The 23,534-nt window shown below is 33.3% G+C and overlaps 1 protein-coding gene and 1 non-coding gene across 2 annotated transcripts in view; both read right to left on the bottom strand.

The window, feature by feature from the left end:
- Window positions 1-23,534, bottom strand: part of PCDH11X (protocadherin 11 X-linked) — a 787,481-nt gene that overhangs the window by 753,869 nt on the left and 10,078 nt on the right. Inside the window, exons 2-3 of the mRNA XM_030807651.1 lie at window positions 3,683-3,788; window positions 2,965-3,023 (exon numbers count right to left, since the gene is read on the bottom strand). Coding sequence (XP_030663511.1) covers window positions 2,965-3,007 — 43 coding nt within the window. The 5' untranslated portion in view covers window positions 3,008-3,023; window positions 3,683-3,788. The remainder of the gene's footprint in view (window positions 1-2,964; window positions 3,024-3,682; window positions 3,789-23,534) is intronic.
- Window positions 16,419-16,603, bottom strand: LOC115833492. Its single transcript, XR_004028919.1, has one exon. It is a non-coding gene; the product is annotated as a U2 spliceosomal RNA (small nuclear RNA).

Genomic DNA, 23,534 nt, shown 5'->3' with positions numbered 1-23,534 from the left:
CTGAACAACGAATGTTTTTGATAAAACAGGGAACATGTTAACTTATTAGATGATTTTAATTAATATTTAAATTTTTAAAGAACAAGTATAAATTAGGGAAAGTGGGGAGTTATTTTAATTGGATACGTGCAATATATCTTGAAACCCTATAATCCAGCACTGTGTTGAAAATATTAAAGCAAACACCTCACAAAATCAAGTGCATTTTGAAACAATATTTGCAACTAAAATATGTGAACTATGGCATCATGATTTTGTCCTGAAAATAATAAAAATTTGACATCTTTAAATTTGATCACTTTAAAATAAAATAGATAATTAAAACCTGTTACAGCTGACAACAACATTGCACCTTCATAATTTTTCACTAAGTACAGCTGCTAATTTTCAAGAGGAACTGTTAAAGAGAGATTTCACGTAAGGACTGCTTCTCTATTTTTATTCAGAAGAAAAGGTTTTTTTAAAACAAAGCATTTCCAAATATATTATCTATCCAACCAGTACTTTTTTGTGGTCTACTTCCACATTTTTATGGTGTTGAAAAATAAGTATTCATTATTCTGATAAACATTATATATAACAACCAAACCAAACCGATAACAACAACAACAAAAACTGAAAGCAAAAAAACTATGTTTATTACCTTTCGAAATCTATAGAATCTAAACTCTGAGGCCTAGCATTCAAGGTCCTCAGTTAGCTGCTTCTAAGAAATATCTTTCTCTTTAATTTATAATCCATGACCTCTCCTCTTCAGCCGAGCCAACATCTACTCTCTAGCCATAATATTTTCCACATCTCCTCTGGTCATCAAAGGTCATCATCTGCTTCAGAGCAATTCAAAACTCATTTCCTCTAAGAAATTTTCAGATTAGCATCACATGGGGAAAATTTGAATAAGCATAAGAGTAAGGATAAGGTTAAATGTAAGTGCTTAAGGGATTTGTGGTTACAATATGACAACTGAGGTGATGGCAGTCAGCAAGAAAAAGTCTTAGAGCAATCAGTTTTGTTTTTTTTTTTTAACTTTAAAATGGAAACAAATCTCATCAATATTCAACTAGCAATATTCCATTACTCGTCTATTTTTCTTCCACTCCTTAAAAAGTACACAGAATATTGTTTTGAACTGAATGGGCTGAATGTCTTGTTGAATAAGAAATTTTCACCTTGGCTTAATTTGGCTTTACTATCTGAATGTTAATTTTTTGTAACTCCCCTCTACTATCTCAACTTCTCTTAAAACCAAACCTGGTACAAATATCAGGTCTATAAAATGTGGTGTATGTATATAAAGCCGCAATAAAGAATAAGATTATATTAAACTGTCAATGATTAAGCTACAGACTGTTTTATTCATGGCAGTTTGTAAATTTAAGCTGTTTCTAAATATGGAAATAATGTGATGAGTTATATTCCAACTACCTGCAAGGTACTTGGATAATTTGGGAAGAACTGTGAGGCACAAGGGGTAACTGGTAGGAGCAGAGGATATGGAAAAGACTGCAGAGAAAACTTGGAAAGAATGAAGGTATTAAAGAGAGAAAAGGGATGATTGAGAGGTAAGGAATGATTTTGAGCACTGAGACGAACTAACAAAATAAGAAGTACTCATAGAGTCTGAGCAACAAGTTGTTATGAAAACTTAACTGGGGAAAACTATGGTGACAACAAAGATGGAGAACTTAAAAACTGGGTAGAGACTTGGAAGAATTATAGACACACAAAGAGAACAAGGAGAAATCTGGGGAAACTAACGGAACTGAGAATGACTTCAATGAATGGAAAACTTGAAGGAATGAAAGGTAAAGGGAGGGGGTGGGAAGATTTACTGGATCTGGGAGGTCCCAGGCACCATAAAGAGTGGATTTATGTACTTGGAGAGAATGATGGAAGTGACAGAGGAGTAATGGAGGGAATAGAAGGGAACAAGAAAAAGAATCATGTAAAAAGTTGTTTAAATCTTTTCTTCTCTAAACCTTAAAATGTCTGAGAAATTTAACGGTGATTAGAACTTTTAAGAGATTTCTTCTTTGAGCAATGTCAAGGGGAACATAGTTCAGTATCTTCTGCCACATGGACAAGAGAAACTGAGAATAAGTATGACAAATCATTTAAATATATTATTTTTAAGTGTATTACATTATTGGAGTATTGTGACAAAGTTGTGGGGGTGCACTGGAGTACACACTAATCACTAAGTGGACAAACTTAAATGATTTTTGAATAAATCAAAACCTCCCAAGCAAAAAACTGAACATTACTTCTAAATTTGGTTTAATTAAATAGAATCCTAAACATTTTTTATTCATCTAAATGGAGATTTGGGGGGGGATAGCCTATTAGTTTATTAAATCAAATCATACTCCTACAAGTGCAATAAAGTCTATATATTTATTCATTAGAATACTCTCTTGTTAGTTTGGTGTCTATTTGTAAAGTATGTTCTGTACACCACGCATTGGAAATGCAAAACTGAGGAAGAACAGTCTCTCTACCTAGGGTGCTCGTAGTATTCAGAACAAATATTCTGAAAATAGGCACTTCTGGAATTTTTCAGTACACTGATAACTCATGGTCCTAAAGACATCTTTGCACAATCCAGAGGGGCCTTTACAACTTCATTGTTTACCGTCAGTAAACTGTCAATTCTTTAGAAATTGTCAATCCACTGCCGACATGTGTGGCCATCCAGGCCAATCAAGGTAAATTATGCTTACTATAATTTGTGGGATTTTTGTTGTTGTTGTTTTACATCTCTCCCTACACGATATCAGTATATTGGAATATAGACTTCCCCTTCCTCTCATCCAATCTCACTGTTAACATTTTAAACTCAAAACAAATCTTTTAAGAAAATGAAAGCTTCAAACATGAAAAATTGGAGTTCAGATAAAATTACTACTCCTGAAAAGACCCAGAGGAAAGGAGACGTATATGGTATTTAATATATATGAAACTCACCTTGAAGTATCTGAATTAAAACCCACTGTCGTTCAGTCCTCATAGTGTTCTGCAATCAGCTGTCAAGTGGGGGATAAAAAGAGGGAGGGGAAGAAAAAGGTCTTTGCCTCCAGTACATTGTAATCAGTTTAAACTTAAATGAAATAGATGCACTCAAAAGATAGGGCTTCAATAACCCAAATGCTGCGCTAGATAGGAGGTTCCATGGCAGGACCTCAGAGTGCTGTTAGCAGCAAATCATCCAGGATTCTGAAATGCAGGCACACAATATTTTTTGCATTAAAACTGGAGTGAAGTCTCTGCTATCCTTATTTGTCTGCTAATGAAAGCTTAAATAAAAACACCCTCCCCACCAACTGCTATTATTCCTTGGATCATTATAACAGTTTTATAAACCTAACACATAAAATTGGGAGTCTGCATAGGCTTATCAAACAGTAGACAGGATAGATTCAAAGTTCTATTTATATGGAATAGCTGTGATCCTAGCCCCATTGGCTAGTGGTATTTATTTCCTGACTCTGAGGAAAATGGTTATGCCTGCCTTGAATGGCAATCACATAATATACATCACTAAAAATGCTTGATTACCTACATATCAATTTCAATTTTTTCAGTTATGAACCTGATCTTAGCTATAATGCCTCTCGTTATCAATTCATACTCTCTTGGGGGGAATTTCTAATTCTTTAAGGAGGATAGCAAAACATTGTCTCACCCAAGCTTGTCAGCTTCTTCACAAGATTACAAAGTTGAGAGCAGCTGAGGCAAAACCTCTCGGGTATGTGATCTGTGGAATCCTTCTTACTCACAACAGGATTTTCCTATGAGGGGTCAAACACTTTCAGTTGGATTTCAAGAAACCACAAATCTAAATTAAACAAGTAGACAACACATGACAGAGGTCCATCATTATATAGCAGGATCCTCCAATTAGCTGCAATGGCTACAAATCAAGAAAAGGTTAAATATTTCTGAATAATTTTAGATTTTGGAAAAAGGGAAGCAAAGAACATAAAGATTGTGTTTTATCATCTCATGAATCTCTCTTGGATTAAAAAACAAAAAATCCCCGATACTTTGGAAGGTAGGGTATATTGGAAGGTATTTCTTAGCTTTAACAGGGAATAAGCTATTAAAATTTTTGAAAAGCCAGCCTAGTCTGTTGTATTCTTATTCTAATTAAGCCAGACTTGTTAAAGCATTTAATGCATATTTATATGGAAAATATGACATCTTCCTACCTACATAAATTGTTTTGAGTTTTCTATTATCGATGTTGCAAAAAATATGGATTAAATGAAAAGTGATAATAATGATACTAATATAAATCTTCAACTTTGAAGGGTAATTGCTTGTATCATAAGTGGCTATGAATCATACTTTTTATTATGGGAAGTGGTAGTCCTATGCCTTATTATTTGTTATTATGATCTCCCTCGAATTCTATAGACATGTTTCTCTCATCCATTCCTCCAGCAAAAATTTCTAGAGCAGTACTATCCAATAGAACTTTCCGTAATGATAAAAATATTTTATTAAACTATCTGCATGGTCCAATATGGTAGCCAATTGTGCCTATTAACCACTTGAAATGTGGCTAGTGCAAATGAGGAATTAAATTCTTAATTTAATTTAATCAATTAAAATTTAAATACTCACATGTAGCTAGTAGCTACCATATTCAACAGCACAGTTCAGAGATACTTCACATTCTGTATTTAATTTGGAGTATGCATGAATTTACTTAAGGAAAATGTGTTTTGTTAAGATATTCCATCCTCTTCCATCCATTCATCCATCCAGTTGATCTGTACTTTTTAAGCACCCTCTGTGTATAAAGCACATGTTAAGTTTATGTAGGGGAGATAATACAAGATTTGTAGAAGATAAATATTATAATATACTAAATAGGCTAAGTGACAAAGGACAGAGCAAAGTGCTATGATAGTAACAAAGAATGTGAATACTTTGAGGTAACGGAATTAAGAAGAGGTTCATGAAAGAAGTAGCTCTTTAAATGTTTTTGATAAATAGCTGGAAGATGTAGGAAGAAAGATTGGAAGAGAAAGAGATTGCAAGATAAAAAAGTCTAAAGTTTAATCTGGAATGTGGGTATAAGGAAGAGGAAATAGTCCAAAGCTTTTGAAGTGTGAATGACTGAAGAAGTTAGTGCCAAGAACAGATAAGGCAAAGACAGAAGAAGAATATGTTTTATAAGAAAATGTTGAGACTAAGTAACATAATTTACTTTAATCTGAGATTTTATAAGTTACTTAATTATAAAAGTTATTTGTGATAAATTTTATAAATGAGCTGAAATTGTAGCCATTAAACAAACCTTATACATTAATTATAATTTTACTAAAGATAAATATGATCAACGTGGAAATAAGATATGCTTTAAAGAGACTTCTAATAAAGGATGAGCATTAATCATCTATTTAACCTTCCATATTGGCTTCTATATTTAAAGACTAAAGATTAGGACAGCTACAGTAAGTGCAGATAAACACAAACATACATGAATTTTCTTTTACTTTCTGTATACAATTATTTGGACAGTGCCAGATAACCTAAATTTTATTATTTTTTTCATGTCCCAGGGGAGTGCCTTAAATACTTCAGCCACTATTACATTTTTTATTAATCTAAAAGCAAAGACCAAAATACCTTGAGAAAGTAGATATCCTCATAATGTGATGTGGATAGCTAATCAAATGCCATAAATATAGAACCTTAGTGATAGATTTATCAATGCCCAGATCCATCACACATTCCTTTTTTTTTTTTTTTTTTTTTTTTTTTTTTTTTTTTTTTTTTTTTTTGAGATAGAGTCTAGCTCTGTCGCCCAGGCTGGAGTGCAGTGGCACGATCTTGGCTCACTGCAACCTCCGTCTCCCGGGTTCAAGTGATTCTCCTGCCTCAGCCTCCCGAGTAGCTGGGATTACAGGTGCCCGTCACCATGCCCAGCTAATTTTTGTATTTTTAGTCGAGACAGGGTTTCACTGTGTTGGCCAGGCTGGTCTCGAACTGCTGACCTCATGATTTGCCCGCCTTGGCCTCCCAAAGTGCTGGGATTACAAGCGTGAGCCACCGCACCCAGCCACACATTCCTTTTGAATATACATTTATTAAAAACTGTGAAATTTGAATAAAAGTTAATATTATCTAGAGATCTTTGATATTTTTGCTTTGCCTCTGTGGATTAATGTTTACTATTTTGACCAGAAAATCTTTCTTTGCAAACAAAGGAAGAACTGAATAATGTTTCCATAGTTTGAGTAAATAAAATTTTAAATAAATAATCAGGTATTTAATACAAATACATAATCAGAAGAGTGGGAGATCAGATTAGGGTTGTATCTCTGCCTTTAATAACGACCAGTCCAATAATGGGTTAAAGTTATTTTTCTAGCTGAACCTTCATCCCTGGATTGACAGAGATAACAGATAAGGGTGTTATTTCTTTGAAAGCAATGATGAATTCCACAAATTTTATTAAAATAAGTGTTTTTTTAAATTAATGTTTATCATAAAAAATTTTTTAATTGAAAAGTTGTAACCCTTTATATTTAATATTTTGTGAACCAGTCAAATGCACTTCATGACTTAGGGGCTACAGCTATATTGGTATTTTTTTTCTCCTAGAATGATTTATGAGGAACAAGAGGTTGTGAACCTCTTGTGAACCTATGAATACACAGTTTGCTAACACATAGATTCTAAAATTCTGAAATTTCTGATTCTAATAAAATACCTCTATGAATTTGGCCACCCAATAGAATGTTGGTGAGTGAATTAAAATACTACTTCACCAATATTTCTCTCTCTCTCTCTCTCCCACACACACACACACACACAGACACACACACATACACAAAACCATCCTCATTAATTGATTCAAGCTTATTGATATTAATTTGTCAATTCCAGTTGCTGTCTTAGTTATTGATTCTTCCTGTTGACCTTTATATATTTTTAATTTTTTTAGAGACAGGGTTTTCGCTGTGTCACCCCGGCTGAAGTGCAGTGGCACGATCATAGCTCACTACAGCCTCCAACTCCCAGGCTTGACCAATCCTCCCACCTCAGCCTCCCAAATAGCTAGGACTACAGGCACACATGAACAGACCCAGCTAATTTTTTTTTTTTTTTTTTTTTTTTTGTAGAGATGAGGTCTTTCTATGTTGCCCAAGCTGGTCTCCAACTTCTCAAGCCATCCTCCCATTTTGGCCTCCCAAAACACTGGAATTATGGGCTTTCAGCCACTGTGTCCAACCCCTGTTCACCTTTATATTGATATGGTTTATGGACATATTTCTGTTAAAAGATAAACTACTTGAATTTTGTTCAATTTAGAGTTTTATTTCACTGCCTTTCCCTGATCCTTAGAATGCATACATCTATAAGACCACATCTTTGGCATTATTTATAGTAGAAAAACTTTATCTTTATTCAGATTTTGCAGAAACTATGAGTAAAATGTCTACTTTCTGCTGTTGTGTACATTTTGCTATGTGATGGCATAGATACAGTCAATAAGGGAAAACCACAAGGAATATTGACACTAGCCCCTGTCAATGGTAAGAAAGTTTCTGAAGTTTTTTTTGTTGTTTTTCCTGCACTGACTAAGTATGGTCAAGTACCAAATTCCAGTTTGCCTGTTATCCCTCCATCAGTGTAGGCCTAAGCTTAAACTCAAATTGTAACTTGCATACGCAAATTTAATTTGCAAAGAAAAATTGAGTTTTTCAGTGAGACTGAAATTCCCATAACCAGGATGTCTTATTAATTGAAAAGTGATAGGAAAACTCCCACAAATGAAGTAACTGTAATTTACACTCCTTGTTGACTTATCATCTTGAGAAAAGTTTCTTTTGTAGTTTCAGATTTCTGTGGACTACAATTTTTAAACAGGTGTACTGTGAAGAATATGAGAAATCTCCACTCAGAGAATTTAAGATGTCTAAGAGAATTGTCACAACTGTGAAAGGTGAGAAGCATCAAATGCCCTTTGTCCCCTTTTTAAAGAAACAACATCTTCTAGTGGATATCAAACTCTTTAAGTGGAGGTGTTTTAGCACACACAAGACATTCCTTCACTTTCACTTTTTTTTTTAATTCTAGCAAGTTTTATTTTTGGCATACCTCAAGACAGGAAAAAAATGAGTATTTCTTGCCAATTTTCAAGAATTAGCAAATCCTGAAAATATTCATTATAAATAGATCAAAACATTCAGCCACATGCTATTACGAAGGCAGTCAATTTAAATCAAGTTTGACTAGCAAACTTTCTTCTCTCACACCCACTTTTACAGTCCTGCTGATCTCCTTACTTTATAGTCTCTTATTCACATAAAATATACTAGATTATTTAAGAAAAAAGTCCTAGGCACTTCACTTATCCAGTATCACCTTCATATTAACAAATATTATTTTCTTTTTTATTTGAGGTGGGTAAGCATTCTATTTATTTTGCCTTATATCTTTTTTGTCCTAATCACTTATTTTAATTTGCGACAGGATCTCACTCTGCCACCCAGGATAGAGTGCAGTGGTGCCACCATGGCTCACTGAAGCCTCTAACTCCTTGGCTCAAGTCATACTCCCACCTCAGTTTCCCCTGTAGCTGGAATTATAGGTGCACGTGTCACTGTGAGGAGCTAATTTTTTTAAAAAAATGTTTTTTGTAGAGACAGGGTCTCACTATGTTCCCCAGGCTGGCCTGGAACTCCTGGGCTCGAGCAAGCCCCCTGCTTTGGCCTCCCAAAGTGCGAGGATTACAGGTATGAGCCACCGTGCCCAGCCTAATCACTTATTTCAGTGTGAAACTACTCTAAATACATGAAACTGATAAACACTATTGTGAATATGTTCTATTCTAACATTAGAACCTTGGAATATTAGAAATTATTTTTGATATGTTACTACAAATGCCGATTTTAAAAATACACGCATACACATACATGTATGTATGTATAATATATATGAGATATGCAATATCTAGATGAAAAGGGTCTAGTGTCTAGTTTAAAGAATGCCAGAAGATTGGATGATGAAATTCCCTTTAGAGAGAAACTGAATTCTGGGTCTGAAACTTGTATGTTTTTTGTATATTTCTATATCTTGGGGGACTAAAATATTTCAAAATGGCTACTACATTTAAATATGTTGAAATAAGCAATTTTTAAATAGATCATGTGAATAGAATTAGAAGTGGTTGTAGAAAGAAACTTAAATCTGATAATTATTCTTTATATTCACAAAAAAAGTCCTTCTTGGAATAAAGTCTGGTATATTCGTTGTTCTTTAATATACCACAAAGGGAAAATGTAACTTCTAGGAGTCTTTTTGTCACTTCAGTTATCATAAATGGAAATGAGTATTTTTCCTGACCATTTTACTATAGGTTATATTTACTAGTTTTCCAAATTCTCTGATTATATCATGTTGAAAACTGAAAGACGAACATTATTCTTGGATTTTTCTCTAAAACTGAGTAAAGTTCCTCTGGAAAATTATTCTTTCTAAGTAGGATGAAATAATATTTATTTGGCTGTCTTTTGTCATGACATTTTATCATATGCCTATTATATGAACCATTTTTAAACTTTCATACTTAAATTACGTAAATATCTAATGGTTCAAAACTAAAATGTTTGTAAATATACAATTTAACAATAAATAATTACACTTTGAACTATACCCTCTCTTACTTAATAAAGTGATCAGTTTAAAAATACAATACCACTTTTGTCATAAAAGCAAAGAAATCCACAACTTTTATACATGTTGATTGAATAGTCATTTGAAAATGATGAAGTAACATTTATTTAAAGTAGCATTTATTTAAAAATAGAATTTTCTCAGAAATACCAGTTTCCTCAGAAAAGCCAATAAATACACTACTAAAGACTATATAAACAAAAGTTAAAATTTTAATTTAATTAGTTACATTTTAAACAGTCTTTATTTTTTTCTTACTTCCTCTCCGATTAATTAAAAATGACCAGAACCACTTGAAACTGCCACTTCATATTTTGTGGCATTATTGTAAATAAATCATATTCTCACTGACCAAAAAAAATTTCCATTAAAATGACATATTTTAAGGATATAATATTCTTTTAATTAACTCGATGATTTTTAAAAATGATTAATTTTGCTAAGAGTTTGAAAAGACTTATTTGGTAAAAAGAGAGAATGTATCATGTTAACATTGCTTAAGCTATTAAGAAACAATATTCTTTATTTGTAGACTACTGTTGCCAGCAAGGCCACCAATACAACAAGCGCAAAACTTCCACAATTTAGCCAACAGTGGGGATTATCTCTATCCATATGTGATTGAAAAAATGTGGGAAAATTCAGTTTTCTACTCAGGCTATTTGGATTCCTGCTGCCAAGATCATATACACACCAGCAAACTCCCGCAAGTCCTAATCCTATTAAAAAATATATAAAGGAAATACAGATCCATGTTTCTGCAAATTACTATGTTGACAAATATAGTGATTCACTAAGCAGCTGGGGTCATCTTAATATAATTTCCAAAGAATGTAATCAGTTATTAGAATAATAGTAGCTACCATTTATTGAATTCTTATTACATGCCAAGAACTGTGCTAAGTGCATTTAATACAGCAATCTTATGATATATGCACTGTTATTGTCACTTCGTTTACATATGAGGAAATTGAGACTCTAAGTTTCAATAACTTGCCCAAGGTCACAGACCTATTAAGGTATACAGCTAAAATTTGAAAGAAGATTTATATGAGTCGAAAGCTTAAGCTCTTAGCTACTACACAGACTTTAAACGATACAAAATATGTTTATTTTTCACTTACACTAACATAAATAAAACTTAGTAAAGTTTTGGAATCAGAATCTAGATTGTAATTATTAAGGACATCACCCAATAAAGAGCTCTTCTGTTTGAAATGCGAGTTTAGAAAAAAAAATGAAAAAGATAACTGATGGCAAATGGTTTTGTTAATTTACCTTTTTCTCAGGAATCAAATTTTGCAAAATTTCTGATAATGGGGTAAACAATTATATGGAGGCTTCATTCCGTATGTTTCTATAATCCATATTAAATTGCAAACACAATAAATCTGCAGAAACAAAAAATGCTAACATTTGATCCAAATGCTTATCTCATTAGAAAAATGCCTATTCATTCAATAAGTAATTGAATAGGAAAATAGATTTACTTGATGCTACATTGCATTGAAATTGATGTTGCATAATTGGGTAATTTGTACTGAGGCATTAATAGAACTGTGTTTCATTTTTCAGGAACTCATATTAACATTAAATCAGAAGTCTCAACTTTATAAACTGACTTTCATTTGATCTTAGCCAAAAGGCTGAGAAGTGATCAAATCTCACTTCCTCCAGAAGTATGCATTATTCATAAAGACTTCTCCAACACTAATTTTTACTTAAGACTAAGTAATTGTCCGGACAAATCTGCAGATGTGAGGAGAAATTCAGAAGACAGCGCCACTGATAATTATGATTTTCTCTGTTTCAGTACATCTGAACTGTGACCTTTGTTTACTGGTTGAAATAGATAAAATTGCTGATATTTAACCAATTTTGACCTGAAAAATAGAAATTTCATGTAGTCCGACTTCATATATTCTATATAGATATTTAGTCAGACTTTCCACTAATATGCAATTCTCCATACAAATCACTACATCAATAAGAAAAGATTTATTCCAAATATCTGGGGAAAGCACAAAACTAAGTGTGCAGGAAAACTTATTTCATGCACGTGGGCATTAATAAATATATGGAAATTATGAGAATGTGTGGGCCTTCTTAATAATGTAACTTTAATATGGGGTGAGGAGTAGGATGTTTAAATATACAAAGATAAATTTCTTATTTGAGAGCTGTTAAAAGCACAGCAGACAAGTCAAGGTGTGGTGGTGAGAAGCAGGAAACGGGATCCAAAAAGGTGTATTTTAGTCAACAGAATTAATTGATCTAAATTATGTGCAGCATACTGTACTAGCATAGGTAACCATAACCGTGAAGAAAAAATGACAGAAGACACACAAATATGAGCTGAGAGAGAATCCTTTTCTAGTACCTACATAAAGAAAATTGCCCATATTTAATTTGAAAGATTTCCACTGAGGGGGAACACAGATTGCCAACAACAACTTAGATAGACATGTTACTCCATCTTTTCTAATGTGTGCATGCAGATGCATGTGTATGATTGTCAGCATTGCTCCTTAAAAATATAGAATGCTGTGAAGGACAGGAAGAGAATCTGCCCCACTTGCCGTACGGGCAGTTTCCTGAATTATTTCAGTGAAGCATTTTCTCTCGAGACCAATTCTTCAAGAAAGTGCATTGATAAGGCATCAGTGTGCTTTCAAATCAATGAGGATTTTATTGTTTCATTTAAATAAAGTTATTTAATATATGTTGGCCTTTCAGACTCTTGCCTCTCCTAAGCATCTTTCACATATATTGCCATCCAAGTGTGACTGGGAGTCATATGTAACACCTGGAGGACTGATAACAAATGCCATTTTTAATACATTCTGAGAGCTTGATATTTGGAGTCTGTGATGAATTCATTTACACAATGAAGAATCTTTCTGCAAAAAAAATCATTAGTAATTAATACTGCATTCATATCATGTATAATTTCAGCTTTAATGTGAAAATATTTCTAGTTTTAAAATATGTAATTCATCTATATGAATTCACTTTGTGTATAAAGTGTTTTAAAGTGTTTATATCACTCCAAAAATGTTACTTTCACTAATGAAAGAAAAGTTTACTTTATTCTGGAAAATTATGCTTGGCTATTTCCTTCCCCTTGAATATAATCAAAGGCAATCTACTACTTCCATGCAAATGTTTTTCTAACAGTTTCTGTTGAAGACATCTCCATTATTCAGGCACAATATGAAGCCGATGATACCTTTTGTCTGCATTATGACTCAAGACCCTCTTTTTTTGTTGACTAACAAAGGCAGAAAATGAATACTGCTGTTTAAAATCCTTTATGTTTTCTTTTAAATTCTTTTGAGTTGAATAAGTAACTGCCCTTCTTATTTAAATCATTTTACTTGAAGCCTAGATGGGATAATAAACTCTTTTTTTTTTTTTTTTTTTTTTTTTTTGAGACAGGGTCTTGTTCTGTTGCCCAGGCTGGAGTGCAGTGGCATGATCATGGTTCATTGCAGCCTCCACCTCCCAGGCTCAAGTAATCCTCCCACCTCAGCCTCCAGAGTACCTTGGTCTACAGCCGCATGCCACCACACCCGGCTAATTTTTTTTATTTTTGGTAGAGATGAGGTTTCATCATGTTGCCCAGGCTGGTCTGGAAATCCTGGGCTCAAGCTCTCTGCCCCACTCCACCTCCCAAAATGCTGGGATTACAGGCCCAGGGTGCCCAGCAATAAACCTTTTTTTAAAAAAACAGCATTTCTATGTTTTAAGTAAAAATGAATAACTTTTGAATGTAAAATAAATATCCCTAATATTAAATGTAAGCCATCAAGTATCTTAACATGAATGATCAACTGAATATATTTATTATAGGGTTAGTTTGCCTTTAGTTTTGCCTTGTTTCCAGAGTCAATGATAGCAGTAGAAAGGGTCTAAATTTTCAAAAGAAAGCAATTGCTACCTCACATGCTAAATGGAAACAACTAAAACTAGGTACATGAACATTAAGTTAAACATAGAAAATCATTTTAATTACAGCGAAATAATCTATTATGTATCATGTTTGTTCCAAACACTAATAAAAAATATCCATAGTTTTCTGTGTTAATTTTGTCAGACAACATTTAGATATACAGTATATCAAAGCCTTATTCTCCTAGGCATATATCCTTTTACTGTGCATCTCCAAGACAACTGAGGGCTAAAGTCAGAGTATGGGGCAAGCAGTTGCCTTAAAGAGCCAAAGCACATATTCCTAATTGTACATTTTGTTTTTACTTTTAGACAAAGAGACGCTTAAAAACAGAATAATAAAGGATATTTTCAAACTGATTATTTTTTGACATAGATGCCTATTTGTAGAAGAATGGAAGTAGAAACCAGAGTGAACTGCAGTAAAATATTTAATCTTTCAACAACTTACTTTATGAAGAAAGAGTAGTGAAAATTCAATGGAAGAAGGAAAAAAGAGAGAAGGAAAAGAGAAAGTGGGGTGAAAATGGAAGAGTGTGGAAAGTGTTATGTAAAACTATTTTCTTTTTGAGACAGAATCTCTCTCTGGCGCCCAGGCTGGTATGCAGTGGCGCAGTCTCGGCTCACTGCAACCTCCGCCTCCCGGGTTCAAGCGATTCTTGTGCCTCAGCCTCCCGAGTACGTGGGATTATAGGCGTGTGCCACCGCGCCCGGATGATTTTTGTATTTTTAATAGAGACGGCGTTATGCCATGTTGGCCAGGCTGATTTTGAACTCCTGGCCTCAAACGATCCACTCACCCCGGCCTTCCAAACTGCTGGGATCAATTACAGGAGGAAGCCACTGCACCCAGCCGCAAAAACCTTAATGACGTATCAGTTCAATCTCCCTACTATGTGAACCTGGCAACTTTCTTGGACCTTTTAACTCCTCTAACCTGGAATGTTGTAGGGTCTACTAAAGGAGTCAAAATGCTACTAGTGTCAAAGCAATAAAAGATATTTGGAATTGATTCTGTAAATGAAACCTTAAATGATCTAGTTTGTTATTCCTTGATTAGTATACATGATAAATGTAAAATTTTTATTTAGGAACATATGTATAATGATTATATTGCCATTTGTCTAAGCAAGAATATATGGGCATATGTATCCACGTATGTCTCTCCATAAATACTAATGTCTGATATGAATAATAGACATATATCTCTGTAAGTGCACTTGCAAAATGTGTAGAAAATATACAACTTTGTTATATGGCATCTCATCTGGTTTTATAAGTTATATGTAACACCTAATTTTAAAAACTTATTTATTTACTTATGAACACATATCAGTGTTCAGTGTTTATGGTAATTTATGAATATAAATGTTTAACATCTAGAGCCTCACACCTTTCAGTTCTATTCTGAATAATACATTTTTATTCAAGTTTTATCACTCATTTGCACAATCAGACAAGTTGTTAAAGAGTCATTATTTTTATTTCACAACCAGGAAACTCAGTAGTTTTGCAGAAATTCATAGTAAATCAAGTGAAAGGCCACAAATCTACTTTCTTTTGTGACTCTTTAAACAACCTTATCAAGCTCATTTATATCATGTATCACATTATACCAAAAAAATGTGTTTTACTGTTCATAGCAAACAGTCTCTTAGTAATCATCTCACACTCACTCTTGTGAGCCTAGTACAATTCCTCAATAGACATGTGGTCTTTTACTTAACAGAATTATGTATGTTTGTGATTTATTATTAATTGAAGGATAATAGAAATTTTAGCTATAGATACACTTTTTTTAATGTCAGTGAAAAAAGATTTGTATTTAGGAGGTCATGGATTTAGTTAAAACCTCTATTCAACTTTGTGGAATATCCTAAAATTTTAATTTCTGTTATGCATGTATGAGTTTTTTCAAGAGATAATTCTGGAAAATAGAAAATATGGAGTATGTAAAAAATAAGGTATTCAAAATATCTGGTGAAGGGTAGGGTTTCATTAAGTATTAATTGATGATATATGATAAGGAAAACAGAATAAATGTGACCTAAGTCTTTATTTTTAAAAGTATGTTTTGAATATAAACATTTTATGATTTATTATATAATTTCAGAAATTGTGTATATTATATATATTAAAGGAAGAAATAATCCATGTCTGAGTAAAATACATTCCAACAAGAAATGAGTTCTTACAACCTCACTGCTATCTAGTGGTAATATATCCTAACAGCAGGAAGACAACCTAAGTCCTACAAAAATAGGTTGTTTTCTGTGAAAAGTAGAATTTTCAATTAACAAAGTGACACTAAATATTAGCAAGAGAAACATAATTTCTAAGCATTATTAAAAACAAATTTCTATTTGTCTAGATCTAATTTGAAGGCCATTGTGCATCATATATTTGTAAAAGTGTCTGTGTACTTATATTTTAGAAAAGTGATTCTACTGATTTTTTTTTTTTTTTTTTTTGAGATGGAGTCTTACTCTTGCCCAGGCTGGAGTGCAGTGGCACAATCTCAGCTCACTGCAACCTCTGCCTCCCTGGTTCAAGTGATCCTCCTGCCTCAGCCTGCTGAGTAGCTGGGATTACAGGCACCCGCCATCATGCCTGGTTAATTTTTGTATTTTTAGTAGAGATGGGGTTTCACCATGTTGGCCTGGTTGGTCTCCAACTCCTGACCTCAGGTGATCCACCTGCCTCGGCCTCCCAGGGTGCTGGGATTACAGGCGTGAGCCACTGCGCCCGGCCTGTAACACTGTGTTTTAACCCCCGAGGGGAACACCGTTCTTGGAGGTACTACAATACCAGGTCGATGTGTGGAGTGGACAGAGCATGCTCCATCTCCCTGCTCCAAAAATCCGTTTAATATATTGTCCTCCGGCAGAGGATATATCAGATATTAAACTGATAAGAACAGATACTACACTCTATCTTAGCCAAAAGGCTGAGAAGTGATACTGATTCTTTTTTTTTCAAGTTTTTAAAATATTAAGATAAGAAAAAAAAAAACATAAAGCTTAGCTACTAGAATGAAAGTCTAGTTGGGAAAATTTCTACCATGCTGTTTCCTTGTATGTACTTATCAAGCAAATGCATCTGTGTTTATCTATGTTTTTGTTTGTACTGCATTTGCATCATTATTGCATGATAATAGTTATGAAGAAAATAAATCCAAGAGAAGATATTTTAAATTTCGACTGACTTCTGATCAATATCTTTGACTCATAATATTCCATTCTGACTGAATACCCTAGGATATGATTAAAGAATAAGGAATTGCTGCATTTTAGTTGTCTTAAGTAGAAATATAGAGTGAGTTTTTTGGACAATAAGGCTAATGTCCACATAAAAATAAAACCAGCAGTTAATTTGGAAGAAAATCAGTAAAATAATTGATTGATTCAACTAGATGTATTATGCAGATGGATTGTAAATAAACTCAATTCTCCCTTTGTGGTTCAAACAAATGTTATTTAGTTATTTAATGCTGAGAGACATTTTATCCCTCCAGTATTTATCTCAGTATCATGAACCAGGATTTCTGAACAGAGACTAGAATTGAAAGTTCTTATTTTAACTTGAGATTGTCCAAGCAAATCCATTAAAAATCGAAACTGTACATGCCTCTAGATCAAATCTGTCAAATTTCTAATACAAGTGAAATAAAAATGCAGTCATCTTTGATGAGAAAGATCACAAGCCATCTATAATTTTAATTTGCTTAAACTCGTTATATAATCTACAACAAAAGTAGAATTATCAAAGGAGAAAATCTAGTTTTAAATTAGACACTTAAAGTGTGTGTGTTCACATTCACCAGGCTGTAACTGAATTGTTAATGACAGGCGATTTTATAGATAGAATATTTCTCCTACAATTAAGCTGTCCAGAAGAAGAAAAACCTTAAGATTCAGTTTAACTGATGTACTTTTATGTTTCCTCGAGGCATGGTGTTCTACACTCTTAACACAGTTAATAAAGCTGAGAAATGGATATAATATAAAACATTTATCTAAAGAGAAATTGAAAAGTTTGTGTGCATAGTAATCATTAATATAGTTAAATGAGATTTCAAAATATAAACAAAAATACATTTATATTTCGCATTTTGGTTAAATAATTTATATTTATATTTACATTTATATTTCCACTTCTGGACTGTTAAGTGAAAAAGATGTGAGTGTGATCTCTGATGTGGCCATTTACTGTCTTTGTACATTTAGGCAAGTCTCAATTTCTATATTCATACCATGGAAATAATTAGACTACCTCCTACTTCACAAAGGCACAGACGTAGACATCTAAGATATAGATAACTAAGGATTAATTTGTACCAACTATATATATAATGATTATCCAGTATGCAAAATGTAATTATTTTGGTAAATTTGGCATTGGTATTTTAACCATAATCTTTGGTTCAAAATGAACTTGGGTTTTTCAGTTATTGTGAACTTGTTACTTTTAATAATCAGTTTATCAAGTCAGCTATATCTAGAAGAGATAAGAAAATGATATTGACAATTTTTCTGCCCTTTTAGTCCTTTAACAGTTTCCAACTTTACTTGTTGGTCTTCAGTAGCTTCTGAATCAAGGAGATTCTTCCTCATTGAATTTTTTCACCACATTACTAAAATTTCAAAATTTATCTATATAGTAGTTTCAAAATAGTTATGCAATTAAAAAAACTACACCCAAAATTTTCTCTGAAAATTAAAGACGTTCAAATTATTTCTTAAAAGAATTTACTCTAAAAATTTATACTATGCAGTAGGAATACATGGCTCTGGTAGAAAAGAACATAAAAAATTAATAGACCAATAACTATGTTAGATCAAATGCTGTCTGTTCACAAGGAAAATCTTTTACATTTTGGAAAAAAAGATAGCTATGTAAGATAAATTTTCATTCAAACAAATATAACAAGACTAAAATATAACTGAGGTTGCTGGCTTTTATACTACTTCCTTGCACTTAACCAAACTTGTTAATTTATATTTTGAGAACAGCATGACCTTTAAACGTATGTTTGCTGAAGAATAGTTTACAACTCCATTCCATTAATCTATTAAAAGTCTAATGTGTTAGACATTTTTAGCAATAGAGCAAACACCTTTAAAATATTTAAAATGGGGAAAATACTTATTTTTCTGCAAATAAGCAAAACATAAGTTCCATAAATTGGATGATTGGTATTGTTTATGGAATATTAAAACTTTCTCTTAATGTATTTTGGGGTCTTAAGTCATAGGGATCTGCTACTAAAATTAAGATGACTATAAAACTGTTCTTACAGTATTTCTGAAAAACAAACTTCTTGGATTCAAGAGAGATCTAAGTTGCAGTAAAGTATTATAGTGATATTTCAGTAAAATTTAAAGTTTAAATTGTAGCATAAAACCTCATATAGGAGACGTCGCTAACATTCAAGAAGGTAAATGTTATAACGTATGTAACATTGCTGTATAAAATTTAAGTTTCATTCAGAAAATTAGTTAATGAGTTAGTATTTTTATGTCTTTCATTGGTTGAAAAAGAGTCACCATTTTACTATTTAACACACATTAGTTTGGTATTTACTATTCAAATCTATAACCAAAACTAGTTTTAACACTTTGGACTATTTTGGGCTATATGATCATTATACATGTGATTTAACAAAATGTACATAAGCCCTTTTACTGTGGTGAAAGATGTGACAGGACAATATAGTGAAAAGCGCACTGACCAGACAGACCTAAATTCTATTTCAGACTGCCACTAAATTGTTTTTGTGACCTTGGGCAAGTCACTTTGAAGGGAATGGAACCTTCTGGAAAACAACACACGTTAAGTCAGTAGGTGTAACTGTTCATAGCTCATAGTTAAAAAGTATTTGTGTTTTAAGTTACTTCCAAAAAAGCACAAGTTATGCACAAAGACAAAAAAATATCAAAAATGACCTTCTGTATTAGTCTGTTTTCACATTGCTGATAAAGATATATCCAAGACTGGGCAATTTACAAAGGAAAGAGGTTTAATGGAGAACTCACAGTTCCACGTAGCTGGGGAAGCCTCACAATCATGGCAGATGGCAAGGAGGAGCCAGTCACGTCTTATATAGATGGCAGCAGGCAAAGAAAGAGGTTGTGCAGAGAAACTCCCATTTTTAAAACCATCAGATATCATGAGACCCATTCACTATCATGACAACAGCACAGAAAAACCCGCCCCTGTGACTCAATCATCCCCAACCAGGTCCCTTCCACAACACGTGGGAATTATAGGAGCTACAAGCTGAGATTTGGGTGGGGACACAGAGCCAAACCATATCACCTTCCTAAGTAAAAACAGGAAAATCAAATAAATTAGAAATTCCAGGTTACTATAGAATGCCTGGGGACATGCATTTCACTACAATAATTCCTACTTTCTTCATTTGGAGCCACTAATAATGAGAACAGAAAGAATACCCCAACAGCAAACAATTAAGTATATTTTCATCAAAACATTGTGAGTCATGATTTACCTCAGTGTATTGCTAATTCAGTAGAACCTGAATATCTCATCACAATTTGTATTTTTTCTGCAAAGAAATGTTACCCCTAACCTAGATTCTATATCTGAGAAACATTTCCTTTCTTTTCCTTCCTTTATTAAAAATCTCAAATCACTACATAATTCCTAGGTTAAATTATCTACCACCAGTAACTCAGTCTACATGGCAATGGTGAAAAGCTCATGGAATCTTAAGTTACTCCTAACTAAATTGATGATGACTTTAGGCAAGCCATTTAGCTAATCTGGACTAGCTCAATTCTTCATTTGAAAATCAGAAATGGACAAAAGAAAGGGAGGATAAAAATGTCTGCCCCAGCTAATCCACAGGGTTGTTTGAAGTGTTAAATGGTTATATGTAAAGGCTTCCTTCAAGAAAACATTCACAAATAAATATCACCTTTATATAAGTAGAACTGTAGTTTTAAGGAAACTTTACAATTAGGATAGCGTTTTTCTTATATTCAATGGCACTTCAGCACAATATGTGTCATCATTTATATTTTTAAGTCTACTAATTAACTCATGGTATTCAATAAAGAAACTAAACAGGGTTTGCTTCTCTAACAGCAAAATATATTTTTGTAATAGTTTCTAATAATCTAGTTCTTCCAATGGAAAACAAAGGATGAGCTCAGTGGATGAAACTATTCACCCCACATGGTTAACTACTATTACAGAAATCTGTTACAGAAATGCTTGAATGTAATTCAAATAAAATTAGAAACTTGAAACCTACCAAAGTTCTGTGATCAAGCATTACCAGTACTTAGCCTGGGCGACAGAGTGAGACTCTGTCTAAAAAAAAAAAATAGAAAACATGAACAGATCGTGTTCATAGAACTGATATTTCTATTTACCATAGAGTTAAGTTTTCTTCTCTATTCTTTGATAATAGAGTATGAAGATGTTTTGCTATCTGTTTGTCTTGACTCTTATATTTCTTTTCCTTTTTGTATATTTCGGATTTTCCCTCTCAAAAAAAAAAAAAAAAACCCTAAAAAGATATAGGGTATTTTGGCTGCTATACGTGCCCCATTAGGTACATGGAAACAGTCTATGCTTAAATGGTATGGTTTGGATTCGGGGTCCCTACCCAAATCTCATGTCCAGTTTTAATCCCCAGTGTTGAAGGAGGGGCCTGGAGGAAGGTGATTGGATCATGGGGGTGGATTTTCCCCTTGCTGTTCTTGTGATAGTGAGTGAGTTCTCACGAGTTCTGGTTGTTTAAAAGTGTGTGGCACCTGCCCCTGCTCCCTCTTCCTCCTGCTTTGGCCATATAAGACGTGACTCCTTCCTCTTCGCCTTCTGCCGTGATTGTAAGTTTCCTGAGGCCTCCCTAGCCATGCTTGCTATATAGCCTGTAGAACTGTGAGTCAGTTAAACCTTTTTTCTTTATAAATTACCCAGTCTCAGGTATTTTTTTATAGCAATGCAAGAACAGACCAATACAGAAAACTGATAGCAAGAGTGGGGTTCATACCCACATGGGCACTAGCTTAACATTATTAAGTAATGTTAAGAGTAATGAAATCCAAGGCAATTTTGGCAGACATTCAAGTTCATTTAGCACTTACAAAAACATTTTAATCCAATTGGCCCTTTATCTCACTGAGATCCTCAAATTATTACCACTAAACAGACTTTGCTGTTCCTGTAAGTATCAGAGCTTAGAAAAGACTAGTACAGTTTCACTGGGAAGGTGATGGCTTCTGAATCTCAATGGTACAATTAAGACATGAATTCCAATGCTGAAGTGAAAACGTTCAGTTGTTTTCCTAACCCTGCTAGAACTACACCGTGGCTCCTAACAAGCACAATTTAAACATTTACACTTATTTCAATGGTTGCTTTCAATGTCATTTGTTTTAATTTGATACTGTTTCTGAGCTGCACATAAAGAAATGAGAACTATGAAAGTTTTCCTAAACTAATAGTGAATGAAAGTTTCACTTAGATTAAGTGACTATTCTGCTGTATTCTAAGATAAAAGTCTAGTTGTGAGGAAAGTGGTTAGCATGGTGTCTAATTTACCATTTGTTCCCACTTTGAGGACTTTTATTTTGAGATAGCGAATACAAAATAATCTCTACCAAGTGTCTTTCGTTGTTACTGTTGTTCTGCAAAATGTGTATACTAATAAGAAAATAAAAAGAAGTTCTTCAAATTAGGTAAATGAAAATCTAATTGGCTATTTTACTCTAAAATCTGAATAATTAGCTGATATGTTCAATTTTGATATTTTACAAACCAATATCTTTAGGGATCTATACTATACTAAGACTTCTCAGAGCTTTTGGATTTCTTTAAAAAGATTTTAAGATATTGGTACACCATTGACACTGTATGACGAATGGTTTTCATTTTTGAAATGGTATAATCGTACGTACAAAGTGTCCATGAAATAGATTTGACTGTAAAATGGACAAGCAACTGGTTGTTATTCTGAACTACAGCTTCAACCAATATAGTCATACCAAAGGTTAAAATCAAATTTAACCTCTAAATGCAAATTATTGTAAATCTATTTGAATTTAAAACTTTCATCCATTGCACATACCTAAATTGTTTTTTTTTTTCTTTTAAGAAATCCTGTTACCCTTGGCTTACTTCATCTTTATCATGCTTGTTTACCAGACTATGGATTAGCGCCTTTCGGATAACTGTAGTTTGAGGGGCAGCAGCTTCCATGTGTACAGGGAGCTTGTTAGAAATGCAGAATTTCAGCCTCAGCTAGAATCTACTGAATCAGAATCTGCATTTTAACATTTCCAGATGATCTGTCTGCACATTATAGTTTGAGAAGGAATAGAATGTAATTTCCTAGAAACTGGAGTTTAAAATAACAAGTCATTAGCAGTGATGCTGATTGATTAGTAATTGTATATTGGTTCTATTTCTTTCTAAAGTGTTTTGATTCTGTTATATATGCCAGCTATCCAATTTTTGAACATTAGCCTTATATTCCCATATCTGTTTCCTCCTGTATGCAGTTCTGAGGCATTCAGAATGTCTGTGACTTTCAGTGAATTCAAATGCTCTTTCTTAAGTAATCCTGCTTTGCACTCATGGCCATTATAAAATGGCCAGCATATATTGTAACTGCTTTATTTTATGGACGCTAAAACTGAATTCATGGACTAAGAAAGGTTGCAGACAAGGAAAGCTTTAAGAACTGTGGAGGCAGACTGAAGGGTAAAAGGTCACTGTCAAACTGAACAAATTCTTTCCAGATCTAAAAAGAAAGGCAAAGGAAATTCTGCCTGATGAGCTCTCATGTAAAGGTTTTGTCCTGTTTGTGTGTGTTTGGTGTGTGTATTACCTATTCTTAAGCCTCTCTTTAAAAAAAA

Source organism: Nomascus leucogenys, chromosome X (genome assembly GCF_006542625.1).
Source record: "Nomascus leucogenys isolate Asia chromosome X, Asia_NLE_v1, whole genome shotgun sequence".
In the NCBI taxonomy this organism is placed as follows: domain Eukaryota; kingdom Metazoa; phylum Chordata; class Mammalia; order Primates; family Hylobatidae; genus Nomascus; species Nomascus leucogenys.
This window is presented reverse-complemented; position numbering and strand designations above follow the sequence as displayed.